This window comes from Lontra canadensis, unplaced genomic scaffold (assembly GCF_010015895.1).
Source record: "Lontra canadensis isolate GAN:19392208 unplaced genomic scaffold, GSC_riverotter_1.0 scaffold29, whole genome shotgun sequence".
Taxonomy (NCBI): Eukaryota; Metazoa; Chordata; class Mammalia; order Carnivora; family Mustelidae; genus Lontra; species Lontra canadensis.
In genome coordinates, this window is record NW_022631023.1 from 15,295,894 (window position 1) to 15,317,385 (window position 21,492).

Sequence of the window (21,492 nt, forward strand, 5' to 3'; positions counted from 1 at the left end):
TCTATTCTGTTCCATCGATCTATGTGTCTGTTTTTGTGCCAGTACCATACTGTCTTGATGATGACAGCTTTGTAATAGAGCTTGAAGTCAGGTATCGTGATGCCACCAATTTAGGCTTTCTTTTTCAACATTTCTTTGGCCATTCAGGGTTTTTTACAGTTCCATATAAATTTTAGGATTATTTTTTCCATTTCTTTGAAAAAAGTTGATGGTATTTTGATAGGGATTGCATTAAATGTGTAGTTCGCCCTAGGTACCATAGACATTTTCACAATATTTGTTCTTCCAATCCATGAGCATGGAACGTTTTTCCATTTCTTTGTGTCTTCCTCAATTTCTTTCATTAGTACTCTATTGTTTTCTGAGTACAGATTCTTTGTCTCTTTGGTTAGATTTATTCCTTGGTATCGTATGGTTTTGGGTGTAATTGTAAATGGTATGGACTCCCTAATTTCTCTTTTTTCTGTCTCGTTATTGGTGTATAGAAATGTAATTGGTTTCTGTGCATTGATTTTATATCCTGACACTTTACTGAATTCCTGTATGAGTTCTAGCAATTTTGGAGTGGAGTCTTTTGGGTCTTCCACATAAAATATCATATCATCTACAAAGAGTGATAGTTTGACTTCTTCTTTGCTGATTCAGATGCCTTTACTTCTTTTTGTTGTCTGATTGCTGAGGCTAGGGCTTCTAGTACTATGCTAAATAGCTGTGGTGATAGTGAACAGCCCTGCCGTGTTCCTGACCTTAGGGGAAAAGCTCTCAGTTTTTCCCCATTCGCTGTGGGTTTTTCATAGATGGCTTTGATGATATTGAGGTATGTACCCTCTATTACTACACTTTGAAGATTTTGATCAAGAAAGGTTGCTGTACTTTGTCGAATGCTTTTTCAACATCTACTGAGAGTATCATATGGCTCTTGTTCCTTCTTTTATTAATGTATTGTATCACATTGATTGATTTGCAGATGTTGAACCAACCTTGCAGCCCAGGAATAAATCCCACTTGGTAGTGGTGAATCATCCTTTTAATCTACTGTTGGATCCTATTGGCTTATGGTTTTCATTTTTAATGCTCAGTCATCAGCAATTCATTTTAGAGTGCTGCATGAAATAGGTATTTAAATTATTTTCTCAAAAAATAACCAGTTATTCCAATGATATTTGTTGGACAATCCATGTTCTTCAAATGTTTGAGATGCTACTCTTGCCAGAGCCTGAAGGTGGGCTTCTGGATGTGCCTTTCTGTTTCACTATTTATTCCTGAACAACGTGTTCTGGATGGTTATGGCAATATCTCCCATTTTAAAGTTTAAGATGAATCATTTTTTTCTGTTTGCTTTTCAAAATATTTGTAGCTATTCTTCATGTGTATCCTTTCAAGTGAGATTTTGAGATCCTTTTGTGATACTTAAAAACAAACTCTTGGGGCACGTGGGTGGCTCAGCCAGTTAAGCCTCTGTCTTTGGCTCAGGGCATGATCCTGGAGTCCCCAGATGGAGCCCCACATCCAGGGTCAGCCAGCTTCTCCCTCTTCCTCTGCCCCTCATGCTCTCTCACTTTCTCTCAGATAAATAAATAAAATCTTTAAAAACTCTTACTAGGAATTCGACTGGGAATACATTAGGTCTACATGCATAGTTTTCGAGATTGACACCTTTTAACTTTTGTCATTTTTTTTCATCAACTATTCATGACTCTGATTAAAGTTTTGTAGCTTTTAATCTCTTGGCATGCATTTATATACTATTAATTTTTTAAAGTATTTTGGATTTAATAATTATCTCCAATTAGATATTTTATTATTTTTTTAAAAAGGTTTTATTTATTTGACAAAGAGACATCGAGAGAGGGAACACAAGCAGGGAATGGGAGAGGGAGAAGCAGGTTTCCCTCAGAGTGGGAAGCCAGATGCAGGACTTGATCCCAGGACCCCAGGATCATGACCTGAGCCAAAGGCAGACACTTAACGACTGAGCCATCCAAGGGCCCCTGAAATAATTCCTTTTCATGTTACAAAGCCATCAACTTTATAGATTACAGGTGTATTTGTTTCATTTTGCTTTTCTTTTTTGAGGAGAGTCTTAAAATTTTTGATTTATTTTTATGGCTAAAATCATGTGAAATATTTACATGTTTCTGAATTCCAGTCTACACAATAAGCTATATTCAGAGAAGTCTAGAGCTCAGAAGAGGTGTCCCATGGAGCTAGGAATCAAACCTCTGAGGGGCCTGTTCCTACCTGGGTCCTCAGTTACTGGTATCCCTGAGGTGCACAGTAAGGGTGGTTGATTATTGGAAAAGAGATGCAGAGTGAAACCAACTGCCACGTAACCGAATTGATGCTGCCTGGGCAAAGCGCCACTGCTGGGATGACGCTAAGGGAATGGAGCAAGTGGCTTCTCCTTCTTGTCTCAGTCTCCTTCTAGTCCCCACTATGGATGGAACCTAACAGGGCCAGTTGAATAAAGGAGAAACAGTTGGCAGAGTCTCAGTATCACGGATTTGAGTATAAAGTGGTGAGTATGTGGACATGAGAGACAATAAGTAGCAATGTGTGCTTATGTTTCTCTAGTGTCATTGAGAATCAAAATCACTTAGTACAAAATCACTTAGATCTTTACATTTCAAATTATTAGACTTTTCTAAAAATCGCACTTAACAATTTTGATATGAAAAGGCGGGGATTTAGAGAATATCGCCTAGGGCACTACTTCTCAAATTTTAACACCACCTGGGAATCTTGTTAAAAATGCCGAATCTGGGGTGCCTGGGTGGCTCAGTCCGTTACGTTTTTGATTCTTGGTCTCAGCTACCCGCCCCCTCCAAGCAAGGAGCCCCCCCTTTTTTTTAGGGAGCCCACTTTTTAAAAATGCAGAATCTGATTCAATAGTCCTAAGGTGGACTTGACAGTCTGCATTTAAAAAAATATATATATATCTATTTGAGAGAGGGAGAGCGCGCACAAGGAGGAGAGGTTAAGGGGAAGGGTGAGAGAACATGAAGCCCACTCTTGCTGTGTGCACAGAGCACAGAGCCAGAGACGGGCTTCAATTCCAAGATGCCCAGATCAGAACCTGAGCTGAAATCAAGAGTATCTTAACCAACTGCGCCATCCAGGGGCCCCTCTGCATTTCTAATACACGCCCAGGTGATTAGAATGATTGCATTTTGCGTCAACCATTTCCCTGTTTTCCACAGCCACTACCGTGTCATTCTTCCGCTACCTTTACGTGAAAATGGCCATAGTACGGATCATCCTAATTTCCTACCCGCTAAGAGAGGAACAAATCCGGTCCCCTGAAAGCGGGAAAAGACAGGATTTGAAGCTTCAGGGCTCATGCTTGGCCTCTTATTGGGCACTGATGACGTAACTCATAAAGGCGGGGCTCCAGTTGTGACGTTTCCGGCGGCGGATGGTGAAGGACGCGGCGGGAGGCGGGAGCGGAAGTGGAGCGGTGGGAGGGCGGGGTGGGTGGCGGAAGGGGAGGGCGGGAAGTCGCTCTAGTCGGCCCTTTTCCGGCGACGGGGGCCGGAAGTTGTGGCCCGGCCGTGTCAACCAGGGGGCTGCGGGCTGAGAGTGCGGGTAAGACTGCGACCATGGGCGGGAAGAACAAGCAGCGGACCAAGGGAAACCTGAGGGTGAGTGCGGAGGGGCTCGGCGGACTGGGGAGTCCTCATTTCGCAGCGACTGTCTGTACCACGCGCGCGTCCAGAGGGCGTGTGGAGCGCGGCTGTAGGGAGGCGTGTGTTTGCGTGTCGAGTGTGACCTCTCTGTTGTGTGTTCGTCCCCACGAACGGGGTGAGTTGTCTGTGAGCAGATTGGGGATCTGTGAGAGAAAAAATGTTCCATACCAGACAGTTCCGTGGAGCTGTCTCCACCCGAGCACACATTCTACAATTTCCATTAAGGAATGGTTCAGTATCCGTTTCAATGGGAAGGTTACCTGGCCCGGCTAGCGGGGGTGGGGGTGGCTGGCACTGGGAACAAGGGAGTTGGGTAGAAAGCATTTAAAGTGAGCCTCGTGTGCAGGGCATTTCGGATCATGTCGCTCTGTTGCTCAAAAATCTGCTGGGGCTCCCCAGATTCCTCGGGGTAAAGGCCAGATCCCTAAACGATGGTAAACGTGGTACGTGGTCACCCTCTGGCCCCTTCCTTTCTCTGGCACCATCTTCAGCTTCCTCCTCGCTGGCTCCATCCAGCCACACTGACTTACTCACCGAGCCTTGACCTTGCCTGGCAGGCTCCCTAACGCTCTTTGTTAGACGGCTACAAATTTTGCCTGGGACACCCCGGTGAGGTCTGTCATGATCGCCGTATTTTAAAGTATAGCCCTCCTTCCACTCCCTGTGCTCCTTTCCTGCTTTATTTTACTCTTTTGTTCTTAGGACTTCTTACATACTGTGTAACTTACTAAGTCTGTCTTCATTTACTGTCTTGCTTCACTGGGATGTATTATGAAGGCAGGTGTTTTATGAAGGCTATTGTCCTAGGAGCCTAGAACAAGGATTAGTGTCTAGTAGAAGCTCACCAAATACTCTGTTTTTTAAAAGATTTTATTTACTTGTTTATTTGAGAGAGAGAGAGAGAGAGGCCACACGTAGGGAGAGGGAAATGCAGGCTCCCCACTGAGCAGGGAGCCCACCGTGGGGGGGGCACTCTGTCCCAGGACCCTGGTATCATGACCAGAGCTGAAGGTAGAGCCTTACCGACTGAGCCACCCCGGTGCCCCTAAATACTTGTTTAAAGAAGACCCAAAAGTAGATTAAACTTATGATTAGGGACATTATAATAATGTATTTTTACAGTATTAATCTTGTTTTGGCACAGTTCAATGTTATGAGAAAGCATTTTTCCTGTTTCTGATCAAATTCTAGTGATCTCAGTACAACATTTTGTTAGATCTGTCACTTAACCGGTTTTTGGCCTATAGTACTAACTGTAATAATAGTAACTTGCCTTGTGCCGGTACTGTGTTAAGCACTTTACTTGCATTCTCAGTTAAGTTTAATTTTCTTATTTAAACAATTTTTTAAAAAAATTTAAAATATTCCAAATATAAGGATAAGTTGCAAAAATATTAGACTGACAAGCCATATATATATTTTTAAAGATTTTATTTATTTATTTGACAGAGAGAGATCACGAGTAGGCAGAGAGGCAGGCAGAGAGAGAGGAGGAAGCCGGCTCCCCGTTGAGCAGAGAGTCCAATGTGGGGCTTGATCCCAGGACCCTGAGATCATGACCTGAGCTGAAGGCAGAGGCTTTAACCCATTGAGTCACCCAGGGGCCCCAGCCATGTTTTTTACCTAGATCCATCGATTGTTAAATATTTTGGTCACATTTGTTTTCTTTCTCTAAATATATGCATTTTGCTGAACCATATGAGAATTAATTGCATCTATCTTGACATTTAACTGCTGAGTCCTTCAACACATATATTTGAAACAAAGGCAATTCTTTTTCATAACCATGAGCAGTTACAACATGCATAAAATTTAACCTCATTGTACTGCTGTCTAATAATATGTAACATTGTATTCAGATTTCTGTAGTCATCTCAGCAATGTTCTGTATAACTTGTTTTTAGATAGAGCATTTTTAAAAACACCCAGGATACAATGAAGGATTGAGTGATTCCATTCATTTAACCATTTAGCTCTAGGTAGTTTTCCTTTGGGGTTTTTTTTTTTTTCTTTTCTTTTTCTTTTGAGGGCAGTTCTTTTATGATGGACAATTTGGAAAAGTCTAGGGCACTTTTGCTTAATTTAGAATTGTCTGATTGTTCCTTATGGGGAGATTCAGGGTAAACAGTTTTGGATAGGAATGCTTCATAGATGGTATATCATCATCAGTGCATCAGGGTGCACATGCTGCTTGTTTGTTTCCATTTTTGGTGTTGTTTAATCACTTGGTTAAGTTGATGTCCATCATAAAGGTATCTTTTTCTGTCGGCTATTAACAAATAACATGGGGAGTGGTATTTTGAGACTGGGAGTAATTTTTTTTCTCACAAACTTTACCTAATGGTTTTAGCATCCTTTGGCGATCCTTGCTGGAATCAGTTTTAATGGTTTAAACATTTACATTTAATTTTGACAATCCAAGTAATGACTTAGTTACTATTTTCTCATTTTAAAGTTGATGGTACTAGGGCACCTGGGTGGCTCAGTTGGTAGGCATCTGCCTTCGGCTCAGATCATGATCTCAGGATTCTGGGATCCAAGCCCCACTTCGGGCTCCCTGCTCCACAGAAAACCTATTCTCCTTCTCCTGACTGCCCCCGGCCTGTGTTCCCTCTCTGTGTGTCTCTCTCTGTCAAAAAATAAATAAATAAAATCTTAAAAAAAAAAAAAAGATGGTGGTACTAAGGCTTAGAGAAAGGGCGAGTTGCTAAGTTGAGATTTTAATTTAAGAATGGCATTCTTGGGTGGCTCAGTGGGTTAAGCCTCTGCCTTCAGCTCAGGTCATGGTCTCAGGGTCCTTGGATCAAGGCCCACATCAGGCTCTCTGCTCAGCAGGGAGCCTGCTTCCCCCTCTCCCTCTCCCCCCCCACCCCTGCCTCTCTGTCTACTTGTGACCTCTCTGTCAAATGAATAAATAAAATCTTAAAAAAAATTAAAAAGAATGGCATTCTTTCATTCAACAGAAGACTTTGAGTACTGAATGCCATGTACTCAAAGATCATAGATGTTTCTTATTTTTGATTTATTTGTTGATAGACATATAAGTAAGCAAATGATTATAATGTATTAAAGAATTATGATATATAGGTATGAGTAGAAAGAAGATGGGAGAACAGAAAAAGAATGGTAATTGACCTGAAAGAGGCAAGCAGTGAAAACAAGAGTGTGTTTTAAGGATGAGTAGGAGCTTGTCAGGCAGTGAAAAGGAAGAAAAGGTTTTCAGGTGGAGAGAAAAGATGACACAAAGATAAGATTGTGAAAGGCATAGCATATTCAGAAAACTGAATTGGGACTGGAGCACAAGTGGTGGTAGCAAAATTGGGAGAAGAGAGGGGGAACTGTGACAAGGGAAGAAGAGTGTCAGAAGATAAGCCTGGGGAAAGCTAAGGCCAGATGGGGAAAGACCTTGCAAGTCTTCCTGAGTTTGGCCTTTGAACTGTAGACTTAGGATTGCTACCTCTACTACTTCGAGAGGACAGGCACAAAAGAATGTAGGTGTAGTATAAGAAAATTAACTTCCAGAAATAGAATCAAGGTTCTTATTCTTGAACTGTGGGTATAAGCATTTAACATGCAGTAGAGGAAGTAACAAGAAACAGTAACTATATTTTATTTATTTATTTATTTTAAAAAGATTTTATTTATTTATTTGACAGACAGAGATCACAAGTAGGCAGAGAGGCAGGCAGAGAGAGGGGGGAAGCAGGCTCCCCGCTGAGCAGAGAGCCCGATGCGGGGCTCGATCCCAGGACCCTGGGATCATGACCTGAGCCAAAGGCAGAGGCTTTAACCCACTGAGCCACCCAAGCACCCCCAGTAACTGTATTTTAAACTCAAAGTAGACATTGAATTAAAGATACAATTAGTATATTTTTGAAATAATTTGTTACTTTAAAACTGGAAGTTGGAAATCTGATACCTTTTCTTCAGCTTGGATATTTCAGGTTAGTTCAGAATTCAGCCTTGACTCTTTTAGCTTTTTTTTTTTTTTTTTTTTTTTAAATACACTTCAGGCCCAGCATGGAGTCCAGTGCGGGGCTTGAACTCATGACCCTGAGATCAATACCTGAGCTGAGATCAAGAGTGGGATGCTTGACCAACTGAGCCACCCAGGCATCCCTTGACTCCTTTTTTTTTAGCATTAATTTTTATACTATTTCATTATTCTACTTTATAATGAAACTTTACAAATGATATAGATAAAATTCTGAAGTCCTGATGTTATCATATTTAGTTTTCTGAATTGTATTATAGTTCACTAACTTCCACTATAGCTGTTTATCCTTATACCAGTATGGAGAAAGGTGAACTGAATAATGTTAGTTCATTTTAAGAAAGTTCTAAAATAGATAACCTTTTTTGAAGTCAGTTTTAAATGCTACTGTTTTGAAAAAAAAATTAATTCAGGTTATCATTTTCATTTCTGGTTACTCATTTCAGTTTAGAAAATAGTCCAGATTATTTCTTGACAGATGAGTTTTCCAAACACAATTTTGCTAGATTTGAGCAAATTGAGTCACACGTTTAGGTAGCTCTTTCAACCATTCTTAGAAAGAAATCAGAAATAGGTGAATTAATTAATTGATTAAGTAATTAAAGGAAGAGGTGAATTTAAATAGATTGTAATGTCATCCTGGAGAATGAACTGAGGCATTTTCTTTCTTTCTTTTTTTAAAATATTTTATTTATTTATTTGACAGAGAGATCACAAGTGGGCAGTGAGGCAGGCAGAGAGAGAGGGGGAAAGCAGGCTCCCCGCTGAGCAGAGAGCCCCATGTGGTACTCAATTCCAGGACCCTGAGACCATGACCTGAGCCGAAGGCAGAGGTTTAACCCACTGAGCCACCCAGGCGCCCCTCCTTTTTTTTTTTTTAAGGTTTTATTTAAAATCTTAAAGAGAATGCATGTGAGCAGGGGGAAGGCTAGAGGGAGAGAGAGAGACTCTCAAGCTGACTCCACGCCAAACATAGAGTCCAATTCAGGACTCAGTCTCACAACACCTGAAATCATGACCTGAGCTGAAACCAAATAGTCGGAGGCTTAACCAACTGAGCCACCCAGGGCGTCCCAGAGGTATTTTTCTATTAGATGACAATGAATATGTTACATTCTTTCAGCAGTTTAAATGCATATATATATATTTTTGTTTGTTTGTTTGTTAAAACCAGCTCCTTAACTTTTTGTACTAGAAAGCTACTATATTGAGTATCCATCTAACAAAGTACTGACTATGGTTCAAAGGAGTGTATCTTATATGCTGACCATTGAATTGATTTTATGTCCATAGTAATGTAATTTGTATACATTATAGCTCAAAGAAGTTAGGGTAACTCTGTGTATGTGGAAATGAGTGTGCCTACCTTCAAGGAGCTCCTAATCTTAGAAACAGCCGTCATTAGACTTGTCCCATGGTAGTGGTTTAATAAATATTTGTTGAATGGATGAATGAAAAGATGTAAGTCACGTGTGAATTAATTTTATATCATTACATAGTACACATGTGTGTTTATATATTTAATTTGGAAATTAAAAATTTTATGAAATAGTATTTATTCTTACCAAATGTGATGCATTTTGTGTTTTAAAGTTTTATTCTATTTTTTTGGAAATGATACCGTGAGCCACTAATGAATTGTATCTAATTTAACCAACATTGTTCTGATGTTTAGCAGACCAGGAAATAGCACTAGGGTCATTATTGATAGGTTCTTGGTGATGGGAACATTGCAGTAGATGAAATCTTAGGCTAGGAAATAAGTTCTCAAGTAAGGGTGCCTACGTGGTTCAGTTGGTTAAGCATCTGCCTTTGGCTTAGGTCGTGATTGATTCCAGGGTCCTGGGATCCAGTCCCATGTCAGGCTTATTTGCTTCTCCCTCTTCCTCTCCCCACACTTGTGCTCTCACTCTCTCACTCTCTGAAACAAATAAATAAAATCTTTTTAAAAAAGTTATCAAAGAAAAGCTTGTTCCTCTCTGAGAATTGTCAAGGACAAGAACACAAAGTTAAATTTTGAATGCTTCCTGTACTCTGACTTTTTTTCTCCCAACTTTCTTATCAGCCTTCAAACAGTGGCCGAGCTGCAGAACTGCTTGCCAAAGAACAGGGGACGGTGCCTGGATTTATTGGTTTTGGAACATCTCAGAGTGACCTAGGCTATGTTCCTGCTATTCAAGGAGCTGAAGAAATTGACAGTCTTGTAGATTCTGATTTCCGAATGGTGCTGCGGAAACTTTCTAAGAAAGATGTCACGACAAAATTAAAAGCAAGTTTTATGTTTTTCATAAAAATGATCAAGAAAATCCTTTTGTTAAAACAAAATGTCATTGGTATACTTTATGTAAAGAAAAATGAGCAATCATTTATCACTAATAAGTTCTTTTACAGTTGTACTTTTTTCTGACACACAGACGTAAGCTTAGTTTTTACCTTTTACCTTTTTACCAGAATTCCATTTTGGAATTCTGGGTGTATGGTTTTCCCATCACAGAACGTAATTTTGACCGTATAATATTAAATGGAGTTTTTTATTTGTATACATTTTATTTTAAAAAAAAAAAAAGAAAAGTTTCTGTGCTGTGAAGGAACTCTTCAGATTAGTCCCATATGGCATAAACAGAAGCAGTGTATTCTCCTGTTGCATAAAATAGACTAAGCTTCTGGAACAGAATAAATATAATCAATAGCCAATATTGTGTCTGTTGGTCCTTAGTAATGTTGCTAATTTATTTTTAGGCTATGCAGGAATTTGGAACCATGTGTACAGAGAGAGACACAGAAATTGTGAAAGGAGTCCTTCCCTACTGGCCAAGAATTTTCTGCAAAATTTCACTTGTAAGTATTCAAAAACTAGGTTGGTTTGTTTGTTTTGTTATAGTTTTTGATTGAAGTCAGGGGGACTGTTAAATTTATATGATTCATTTTTGGTGAAAATTATAAAATGTTATGTCAGTATTATACAGATTGGATCATGTTAGTTGTATAAAGTATATTGGGAGTCTGATTTCAGAAATTAGGTAATTACTAGAGAATTACCTAGATACTTTCTAGTCATAGTAAAATTTGACAGTTTAATTTCTTTGCACGTTTGCTGCAAAAGAGTGAGTGTGACTTGCTCAGTATTCAATGCCTAATCTTGAGTCTATCTTGAATAGTTTTTATCTCATGCAGGAAGGGGATAAGGAAAAATTAATCAAATTTCCACAATTTTTAAACTTAATAATTTTAGTTTAGCACTGCCCGTAAGTGAATTCTTATTAATGGGTCATCATAGCATATCCAGAAATGTCTGTATTTGTATTTTTATGGGCTAGCGCTATTTTAAACTATATTGTATTTTCAATAGGACCATGATCGCCGGGTTCGAGAAGCCACACAGCAGGCTTTTGAAAAACTTATTCTTAAAGTGAAGAAACACTTGGCTCCTTACTTAAAAAGTTTAATGGGCTATTGGCTAATGGCTCAGTGTGATACTTACACACCAGCTGCATCTGCAGCAAAAGATGCCTTTGAAGCAGCTTTCCCTCCAAGCAAGCAACCTGAAGCCATAGCATTTTGTAAGGATGAAATTACTAGTGTAAGTTCTTAGAACTGTTCTCTATTTTTTTTTCCTCAGTTATTTAAGGGATATAAGGCATATTATAATGACAACTCTTTTATGTGGCCTTGTGAAGGAATAAGTAAGTGAAATATTCCTAATGGAAGAGGACCTTTTAAAAATGGTGTTTAACAAAATTGACCATTTTTTATTTTTAACATAAGTAACATTTTGGATTGAATCTTTATAAATTATTTAAATGTTTCATCTTTAATTTATAAATCTTAGTCGTAGTACTTTAAAGATTTTGGTTTATGCTTTATGTTACAAAATCTGAAGAAAGAACTTCTAAAAAATAAATCTAAGTTTATTTTTCCTCACATTTCTATATCAGTACATGTATACAGATCTACTTCATTCTTTTTTTTTGGCTTTCTGATATGGATGTACAATGGTTTATTTAATTCCTTTTATATTAATAAACATTTGAGGTTTTCCCTCAGTTTTTTATTATAACAAATACTGCTTCAGTGAACAATCCTTGAATAGATCTCTTCATACCATGTGGGAGTGATGGAATTTATAGTAACCATATGTTGGGTCAAAGGATAAGAACATGTAAAATTTTTGTAGATAGTGATAAATTGCCCTTCAGAAGACCATAAAAATAGCCTTAAATATCTTTCCACCTAACACCTCTCCTACATACACATGTGTGTTCTGTTTCCGTGTTTAAGTTCTTGGTTCTTCCATTCTTTATTTTTCAGGTTTACCAAGTTTGTTTTTCTAGGGACAGGGTTTGTAGCTTTAATCATATTCTCAAAGGGAGTTCTCTAACCCAAGAATCATTGGTTTATTTAAAATATCAAAGTGATAAATGTTGCGAGAGTGAAGTGTGATGAGTTGGAACACTAAGGGTTTTAAGAAAATGGATTTTGAGATAACTGATTTGGCTGTTCATAGTTTTTCATTTGGTGGATTTTTTGTTCTTGGTTTTATTATTATGGATGAATATGTGGATTATTTCCTCCATTATTCTCCCTTTACTTGGTTATGTATACAGATACTGAGTTTGAACTTTCCCAAGTTCAAAACCAATTTTGTCCAGAAGAGTTAGGCGAATGAAGACCAAAATGTCAGATTTATAGGTATTACATTATACTGTCCATAAGAACATAGGTTCTGAGTCATACCATTGGGTATGCACCATTAGTTTTGCATGTGACCTTGGGCAAGTTTCTGTGCCTTCATTTTTTCATCTAATAAAGTGGAAATTTTACCTTATTGTATAATTGTGAGGATTAATTTAATTAATGGATGAAATGTGTTCGAAGCAATACTGAACATGTGGAAAAGCTAACTAAATGTTACCTGTTGTTATTGCTGATAAAAGGGGTATTAGAACAGTAGGTTCCCTAGTCTGCACCCTGGAAGTAGGCAGACTTACCCACTTTGAGTGGAACCTTAGACTTTTCTCCCTGATGAAGCAGAGCACAACATGTGGTCTCCTCTATGAGCTGGGAGGCACTCAAAAAGGGGGGAGAAGAAAACAACCTATTTTCTCTCCCAAACTTGTTCATCGGGAATTCAACTGCTGTGTAGAAGAGGAATGGAGGAGCAAGAGACCAGGAATATTTAAGGGAAAATTCCTCTTGACAGGTACTGGAGATATTCAGGAGAAGTACCCTCTCCCTTTTACCCCCAAAGCAGTCAAACTTGGGGATTGATAGGGAAAGAAAAATAAGTAAAGTTCAAATCTTTTAGTTTTGCTCCTTAATTTGCTACTTTTTTGGGATGGGGTAAACGCTTTAAGGTCAGATAAGGTTTATGCTTGGACTCTTCACCATTGACAGTTCAATAAAATCTCAAGTCTATGGAATTTTCACCCCTCCATAGGTGCTGCAGGATCATCTTATAAAAGAAACACCTGATACACTCAGTGACCCACAGTAAGTTACGCTCTCTCTATGTAACTCATGTTAAGGATTTCTTTTGCTCATAAATAATAAGATGACCGTTTCAAGGTCACATTTTTTAAAAAAGGGTTTGTAAAAGTAGAGCTGGAAATACTCAATATAATGCTATATGTCAGGTGCTGTTTTAAGTGTTTTTATTTGCAAGTTGTCCTGTTATTTAATTGGAATTATCTGTTGTAAATTCACTCATTGTAGTAATTACTTCGGAGAGTCCTTCAGTGGATGGGGCTGTCCATTCACTGTGGCCAGGAATTCCAGTGGTGAAATCCTCATAGTTTTCCCGTTGTAAATTAATTGGAATTATCTGGAAGTTATGTGTCTTATTCTTTTACAAAGAAATATTTTTATATTTTTCCCACATTTACCTTTTGATAGTCCTAGCAGGAATCATTTTAAGGTCTGGTTAAAATAGTGAAGAACTATGGATAGTTCTGTTTAAAGAGTAGTAAAATGTCCCATTTACTTTTATGTATTAATAAACTCTTAGAAGTTCATAATGGGAAGTAATCTTAGATGCACTGATACCTGTTTCCTAGAATCATTTTGCTACTGAGAGCAGTATATTTGCAGTTTTTTTCAAGCCACAGCTTTTAATCTACTTTGACCTTGTATTAGTTGAAAATATGTGATTAAAATTGTTTATGTTTGTATTTTAAGGGAGGAAGGTTGGCACAGGGAGATAGAATGTAGAAATAAAGCAACTTCAATAGCTGTTTAATGATAAAACATTTTAAATAGAAGTGCCAAATATGTAGTATGGCTTATTCTCAATCCTTATATATATTTATTTTCTTTTCACATCAAGAACGGTTCCAGAGGAAGAAAGAGAAGCTAAATTCTATCGGGTTGTAACTTGTTCCTTATTGGCATTAAAAAAACTGCTTTGCCTGTTACCTGATAATGAGCTTGATTCTCTGGAGGAGAAATTTAAGTCTCTTTTATCACAGAATAAGTTTTGGAAGTATGGAAAACACAGTATACCTCAGGTATCTTAATCTTTTATTGTAAGCATTGCTGTGATACCTTTTTTCCACTTTGATATTGTTTATATTTTTGCTTTATGCATATTATTTGTGTTTAAAACTCTGAACACATCTTCGTGGTTGGACAGAATTCCTCTTTTACTGCAATATTATTGCATGTTCCCTTTTTTTTTTTTTTAATATTTTTTTTTTTAAGATTTTATTTGTCAGAGAGAGAGGGAGAGCGAGCGAGCACAGGCAGACAGAATGGCAGGCAGAGGCAGAGGGAGAAGCAGGCTCCCTGCCGAGCAAGGAGCCCGATGTGGGACTCGATCCCAGGACGCCGGGATCATGACCTGAGCCGAAGGCAGCTGCCCAACCAACTGAGCCACCCAGGCGTCCCTGCATGTTCACTTTTTTATTTAGTTATTTAGACCTCAAATTCTGAGTTATATTATACTCCTCTGTTCATGGCGCTTCAAAATTGTTTTGTGTGAGGCTCTTCTAACTTAATGCATTTTTTTCTCTTTTGTCTCTGCTTCCCTCTCCATCCTCCCCTTCTACCACCTAACCATTTTAAATGTGCATAGTGTATGTCCTTTTGTATATAAAGTTGGTGCTTGTTATTCATGGTAATTAGGTTATATGAAGAACCTACGAACATTGAATTTGTGAATACTGAAGCATTGCTCTTAGGGGAAATACAAGATTAGATGCCTGCGAGTCTTTGGTCTCATCGTTTTTCTCAGTTGGTCAACATATAACCTTGTTTAATGTATGTTTAAAAACATCTTAATATATATGGCTTACTCATTAACATTAAACTCATGTACGCTAGCACTAGAAGTCCCACGTGAATGAAGCTTATCTAACACGAATTTTATCTGTTAGGCGCATCACAGCCTTTTTGCTTGTATTTTTAATTCACATAAATGGTATTATATTTCATTCCATTTATTTTTTACTTAGTAGTTCTTTTTTTAAAGATTTTACTTATTTATTTGACAGAGAAGACAGCGAGAGAGGGAATGCAAGCAGGGGGAGTGGGAGAGGGAGAAGTAGTTGGGAACCCCGATGTGGGTCTCCATCCCAGAACCCTGGGATCACGACCTGAGCCGAAGGCAGACACTTAATGACTGGGCCACCCAGGCACCCCTTACTTAGTACTTCTTAAGTACTGGGTGGCTCAGTTGGTTAAGTGTCTTAACTGTTGATTTTGGCTCAGGTCATGATCTTAGGGTCATGAGATTGAACCTTTTGTTGGGCTCAACTCTAAGCATGGAGCTTGCTTAAGATTCTCTGTCTCTCCAAAAAAAAAAAAAAAAAAAAAAAAGGAAAGAGTACTAAAATACTTTAAATCTATCATGTTCTTATATGTATATTTGGTCTGTGCCTTCTAACTACTATGTAGTATTCAGAAATTTGCATCCCTTCCATTTTACGCGCACTGTATTCTCTCAGTGGTGGAGACCCTGATTGCCTCCAACTCCCTGCCCTCACAAACAGTGCAGCAGTGAACATCCTCATATACCTTCAGATCTGCAAGGATTTCTTTTTCTGAAATTCTCTTAACTTCTGAATTGCTGAATCAAAGGGTATATGCATACTTATTTTTTTAAGTGATGCCAGATTGTTCACCTGAATATTAGTCTCAACTGTCATTGCATGATGAGTCCTATATATTTCCTTATATTCTAGCCAGAACTGAGCATCATTCAGCCCCCAAATTTTTATCTCTCTAACAGGAGTTCAAATGATAGTTGTAATTACTCTGCTGACTGGTGACTTTTAGCATCTTTACATAAACTTTTAAAATTTTTGTGTTTCTTCTGTAAACTACTTGTGTATATCTTTCTCCTCTTTCTTTTGAAGTTTTCTTATTTTACAAGAGTTCTTTGTATATCCTAAATACTTCTGTCGTTTTTAGGCATTGCAAGTAATCTACCATTCTGTCACCTTTCTTAGGTCGTCTTTATTTATTATTTATTAATTTTAAAATATTTATTTTTTTATTTATTTGAGAGAGACAGCAAGCACAAGCAGGGGGAGAGGCTGAGGGAGAGGGAAAAGCAGACTTCCCACTGAATGGGGAGCCTGATACAGGGCTTGATCCTGGGGTCCTGGGATCATGATATGAGCCAAAGGTAGCCAATTAACTGACTGAGCCACCCAGGTTACCCTCCTATGTCCTCTTTAGAAAGAAATTGTGGTTTTCCTGTAATCAAAGTCACTGATTTTGGCATATAAAGGCCTTTTCCACTTTAAGCCATAAAAACTATTTTTAATACTTATATCTTTTATAGTACTTTTACTTCTCATATGAAGTCTTTAATCCATTAATAATCTACCTTTTTATACAGTGTTAAGTAGAGATCTAGTTAGTTACCTTTCTCCTCATGTATAATGAGCCAGTTTTCCCAACATTACCTAGTAAACTGTTCATTCTTTTCCAACAAATTTATGGTCCTGCCATTGTGGTACATTAAATTTCTACATGTTCATAGGTATATCTCTAGGAACATAACATACCTATATGTTCATAGGTATATCTCTAAGGACCTTATCTTCTGGTCCATTAGTTTTTGTTTTTGTTTTTTTTTTTTTTATGCCAGTACCAGAAGTTTGCATCCATTCCATTTTAATATGACATGTTAACATGACATTATGATATATCCTAATACTACGTGGTCAGGTGAATCACTTTTTTTTAATCCTTGTCTTCAGGATTGACCAAGTTGTTTTAGAACTTTATTCTTTTAGGGCACCTGGCTGGCTCAGTCAGTACAGCTTATGACTCTTGGTCTCAGGGTCACAAGTTCAAGTACCATGTTGAGGTTAGAGGTTGCTTAAAAAAGACAAAACAAAACAAAACCACTTCATTCTTCTATATAAATTTCAGTAAATTTATTGAATTCCTCACTGGAATATTGATTGGGCTTGTAGTGAATGATTTGGAGAGGCTTGCTCTCTGTTGCTCTCTTTATGATGAATCTGGTGTATCTCTCAAATTATTCATGGATTTAAAAAACATTCTAGAATATATTTATTTAAGATTTTATTTATGTATTTTAGAGAAAGAGCAAGCAAGGAGAGTTGGGGAGGAACAAAGGGAGAGGAAGACAGAGAATCTGAAGCTGAGCATGAAGCCCACACCGGGGCTCCATCTCATGACCCTTAGGTCATGACCTAAGCCAAAGTCCAACGCCACCCAGGCTCCCCTCCTAGAATAATTTTTAAACCAACTTTATTGTGGTATAGTTTAATCATAGTAAAATGGGGCTATTTTAGGCAGAGAGTTTGATAAGTTTTGACAAATGTATATACCCATCTACATGTACATATCCATATAAATGCTATAATCAAGATATAAAACATTAAAAAAAAAGATAAAATGTTGTGTCATCCTCCCCGTAACTCTAGGCAACCAATGATCTGCTTTCTGTTAGAACAGATTAGTCTTTGTGAGTTTTCATATAAGTGGAGCCAAACATTATTCTTTGGCTTCTTTTGCTCAGTATAATGCTTTAAGATTCATTCATTGTTGTTGCATGTATCAGTAGTCCATTCCTTTTTATTGCTTAGTTTCATGTAGTCTTTGTATGGACATGGGTTTTCATTTTTCTTGGGCAAGGAAAGAAATCAGTGGTTGATAAGGTACATATATGTTAAATTTGTAGGAAGTTTCCAAATTGTTGACCGAAGTGATTGTATACACTTTCATCAGTAGTGTGTGAGATCTTTAGTTGCTCCATTTCCTTATTGCAATATTGTCAGTTGTTTTAATTTAAGCCATCCTCATGGATGTGGGATCAGGGATTAGTAAACTGTATATATAGCTCATGTGTCAAAATCCTGCACATCTATTTTTGTAAATAGTACTCTGTATTGTCTTTGGCTGCTTTCATGCAAGTAGAGCAGAGTTAAGTAGCTGGGAGAGAGACTAGATGGTTTACAAAGCCTAACCTGTTTCCTGTCTGGCTTCTTTTCTTTTTTTTTTTTTTTTTTTTTTTTTTTGATTTTTTATTTATTTGACAGAGAGAGGGAACACAAGCAGGGGGAGTGGGAGAGAGAGAAGCAGGTCTCTCACCCAGCAGGGAGCAGATGTGGGCGTTGGTCCCAGGACTCTGGGATCATGACCCTAGCTGAAGGCTGAACTCAACAACTGAACCAGAACTGGTGCCCTTACTGTCTGGCTCTTTAAAGAAAATGTTTACTGACTCTGGGATAGAGATTTTTCATTGTGATTTTAATTTGTGTTTTACTGATGGCTGTTGATGTTGAACATCTTTTAATGTGTTTCTTGGCTATTTGTGTATCTTTTTTGAGGTGTTTGTTTCAACCTTTCTCTCACTTTTTAATTTTTTTATTTCTAAAGTTTCTATTGGCTATTTTTTTTTTTTTTTAAGAGAGTGCACATACAAGCAAGTAGTGGGGTGAGGGGCAGAAAGGGAGGGGGAGAGAGGGAATCCCAGTCTCTATGCCCAGCACGGAGCGGACATGGGGCTCCATCTCATGACCCTGAGATCATGACCTGAGCCAAAATCAAGAGTCAGACACTTAACTGACTGAGCCACCCAGGCACCCGATTTAAAAAAAAAAAAATTTATTTTAAAAATTTTAAAGTAAGCTTCACACCCAACATGGGGCTTGAACTCAAACCTGAGATCAAGAGTGCATGCTCTACCAACTGAGCCAGCCAGGCACTCCTCTTTTACCCGTGTTAAAACTGAGTTTTTGGTTTTTATTTTTGAGTTGTGAATGTGCTTTATGTGTTGTGGATGCAAACATTTTTTGTCAGATAAAGAATCATGAATGTTTTCTTCTAGTCTGTGGCTTAATTTCTCATTTTCTTGATTTTTTAGAGAGTAGGTTTTTAATTTTTATGAAGTCCAATTTATCATTTTTTTCTTTTATGATTCTTGCTTTTGATTTCTTATCTAAAATCTTTGCCTACCCCACGGTTGCAAAGATTTCTCTATTTTATTCTAGAAATTTTATAGTTTAGATTCATTTAGAATTAATTTTTGTGTGTCACATAATGGTGAGAATCAAATTAATTTTTTAAAAGATTTTATTTATTTGAGCGAGCGAGAGAGAGAGAGAGAGAGAGCATGAGGAGGCAAGAGAGGGAGAGGGAGAAACAGATTCCCCACTGAGGGAGCCTGATGTAGGGCTCAATCCCATGACCCTGGGATCATGATCGGAACCACCCACATCCCTATGTTAACTTTTTACATAGAATTATCCTGAAAGTTGAAAGACTGTCTTTTTTTTTTTTTTTTAAGATTTTATTTATTTATTTGACAGAGATCACAAGTAGGCAGCGAGGCCAGCAGAGAGAGAGAGGAAGAAGCAGGCTCCCCGCGGAGCAGAGAGCCCCATGTGGGGTCCGATCCCAGAACCCTGGGATCATGACCTGAGCCGAAGGCAGAGGCTTTAACCCACTAAGCCACCCAGGTGCCCCTGAAAGACTGTCTTATCCTTATTCTGGCACCTTTGTAAAAATTCAGTTGACCATATATCTTGGATCTTAATTTTAGACTATTCTGTTCCATTTACCTATATGTTTATCCTTACACCAATACCACACACTCTTGATTATTGTTATTTTGTAATACGTTTAGAAACCCTCCAACTTTTTTTTCTTTTTTTCAAAAATTTTTAGGCTATGTTAGGCCCTTTTCATCCTAAAATAATATTTTATAATGTGTTCTGTTCTGAACAAGTTTATAGTTTTTGGTGCTATTGTGAAATATGGGATGTTTTTATTACATTTTTATTACATTTTTGTATTTTGTTTGTACTGATATAGGTATTTTATACTTTTGTATGTTAATTTTATGTTCAGCAACTCTCTCACACTCTTGTTAGTTCTAATAGCCAGTGTTCAGATCTTTCTGAATATTTTTCATAGCCTGTTATTTTGCTATGACTGTAGTTACTTATTTGGGTTACTTTCCAATTCTTTTTTTTCCCTTGTCTCTTTGTATTAATTAGGTCCTCTAGTTGAATAGAAGTGATAGCTGGCATGCGTTTCTTGTTTCTAACTTTAATGAAATAGTTGTAGACTCTTAATATTTTGAGTATGATGCTTTCTCTAGATTTTATAAGGTTTAAAATGTCCTTTTTATTCTTAATTTGCTGAGTAGTTCTGTCATAAATTAATGATCAGATTTCCTTGATTGCTTTTTCTGATATGTTTAAATGATCATATAATTTTCTAGCCTAGCATTTAAGAGAGAAACTTAGTCATGCTGTATATTTATCTTTTTAAATACACTGCTAATATTGATTTGGTAATATTTTATATAAAATATGCAGAAATAAAAAAGTACTTTATGGGGTTAAGTATATATGTATGTGTATTTTTCTAATCCTGGAAAATATTATTATTATACTTTGAATCTTCATTTAGATTTACTACATATTTGTTGCTTTGTTTGCTCTTTATTCCTTTTTTCATCTCTTACCTTCCATCTGGGATCACCTGCCTTATATATAGAACATGTATGTAGAACACAAGAACATGTCTTGTGTTGGTCTCCCAATGATGAAATCATTTTCTTTCCTCTATCATATGTTTTTATTTTACTTTCATTCTTTTTTTTTTAAGGTTTTATTTTCTCAAGTAATCTCCACGAAATGTGGGGCTCAAACCTACAACCCCGAGATCAAGAGTCATGCTTTACCAACTGAACCAGCTATGTCCCTCTCACTGACATAAATTTTTACTGGGTACAGGATTAAATACAGGCAATTGTTTTTTGTTGAAGATATTCCACTGTATTCTGACTTAATATTGTTGCTATTGAAGTTAGATGTCAGTCTTACAGTCCTTCCTTTGAAGGTAGTTTGTCTTTTTCCTTTGGCCACTTTCAGGGTTTACTCTTTGTTTTGTTTTTGTTTTTGCTTTTGTTTTTTTGTAGTTGCACCATTATGTGTCTTGTGGCTTTTTTTTTTTTTTTTTTTTTTTTTAATGTATCCTGCTTGGGATTTTTTGGATTTCTTGAGTTGTAGATTGGTGTATTTCATTGGCTCTACAGAATGCTCAGCTATTAACCTCTTCAGATATTTCCGTTGCTTCATTCTCTCCTCTCGCTTTGGGATGCTGATTTAATATATATTAAACCTTCTTTATCCTCTGTTTCTTTTGTTGTCCTTGCTGTTTTTCATCTTTTTTCTCTTTCCATGCTACTTGGTGGATAATTTCTTTTGCTCTTTATTTCTCATTATCTGTTCTTAAACTGTGAATTGAGTTCTAATCTATCATTTATCTATATTTCTTTCTGCCTGTTTATTTCTAGTTTAGAAATTTTGCTTCATTCTTTTTCAC

General features: G+C 37.4%; 1 protein-coding gene across 2 annotated transcripts in view; it reads left to right on the plus strand.

Annotated features, from left to right (window-relative positions):
- Positions 1-3,450: 3,450 nt before the first annotated feature.
- Positions 3,451-21,492, plus strand: part of LTN1 (listerin E3 ubiquitin protein ligase 1) — a 67,402-nt gene continuing 49,360 nt past the window's right edge. The window contains exons 1-6 of one of the 2 annotated variants that reach the window (XM_032865482.1): positions 3,451-3,641; positions 9,746-9,949; positions 10,420-10,518; positions 11,030-11,260; positions 13,118-13,170; positions 14,003-14,183. In XM_032865482.1, the coding sequence (XP_032721373.1) occupies positions 3,600-3,641; positions 9,746-9,949; positions 10,420-10,518; positions 11,030-11,260; positions 13,118-13,170; positions 14,003-14,183 (810 nt within the window). In that variant the 5' untranslated portion in view covers positions 3,451-3,599. The remainder of the gene's footprint in view (positions 3,642-9,745; positions 9,950-10,419; positions 10,519-11,029; positions 11,261-13,117; positions 13,171-14,002; positions 14,184-21,492) is intronic. The other variant, XM_032865481.1, reaches the window with a different exon arrangement.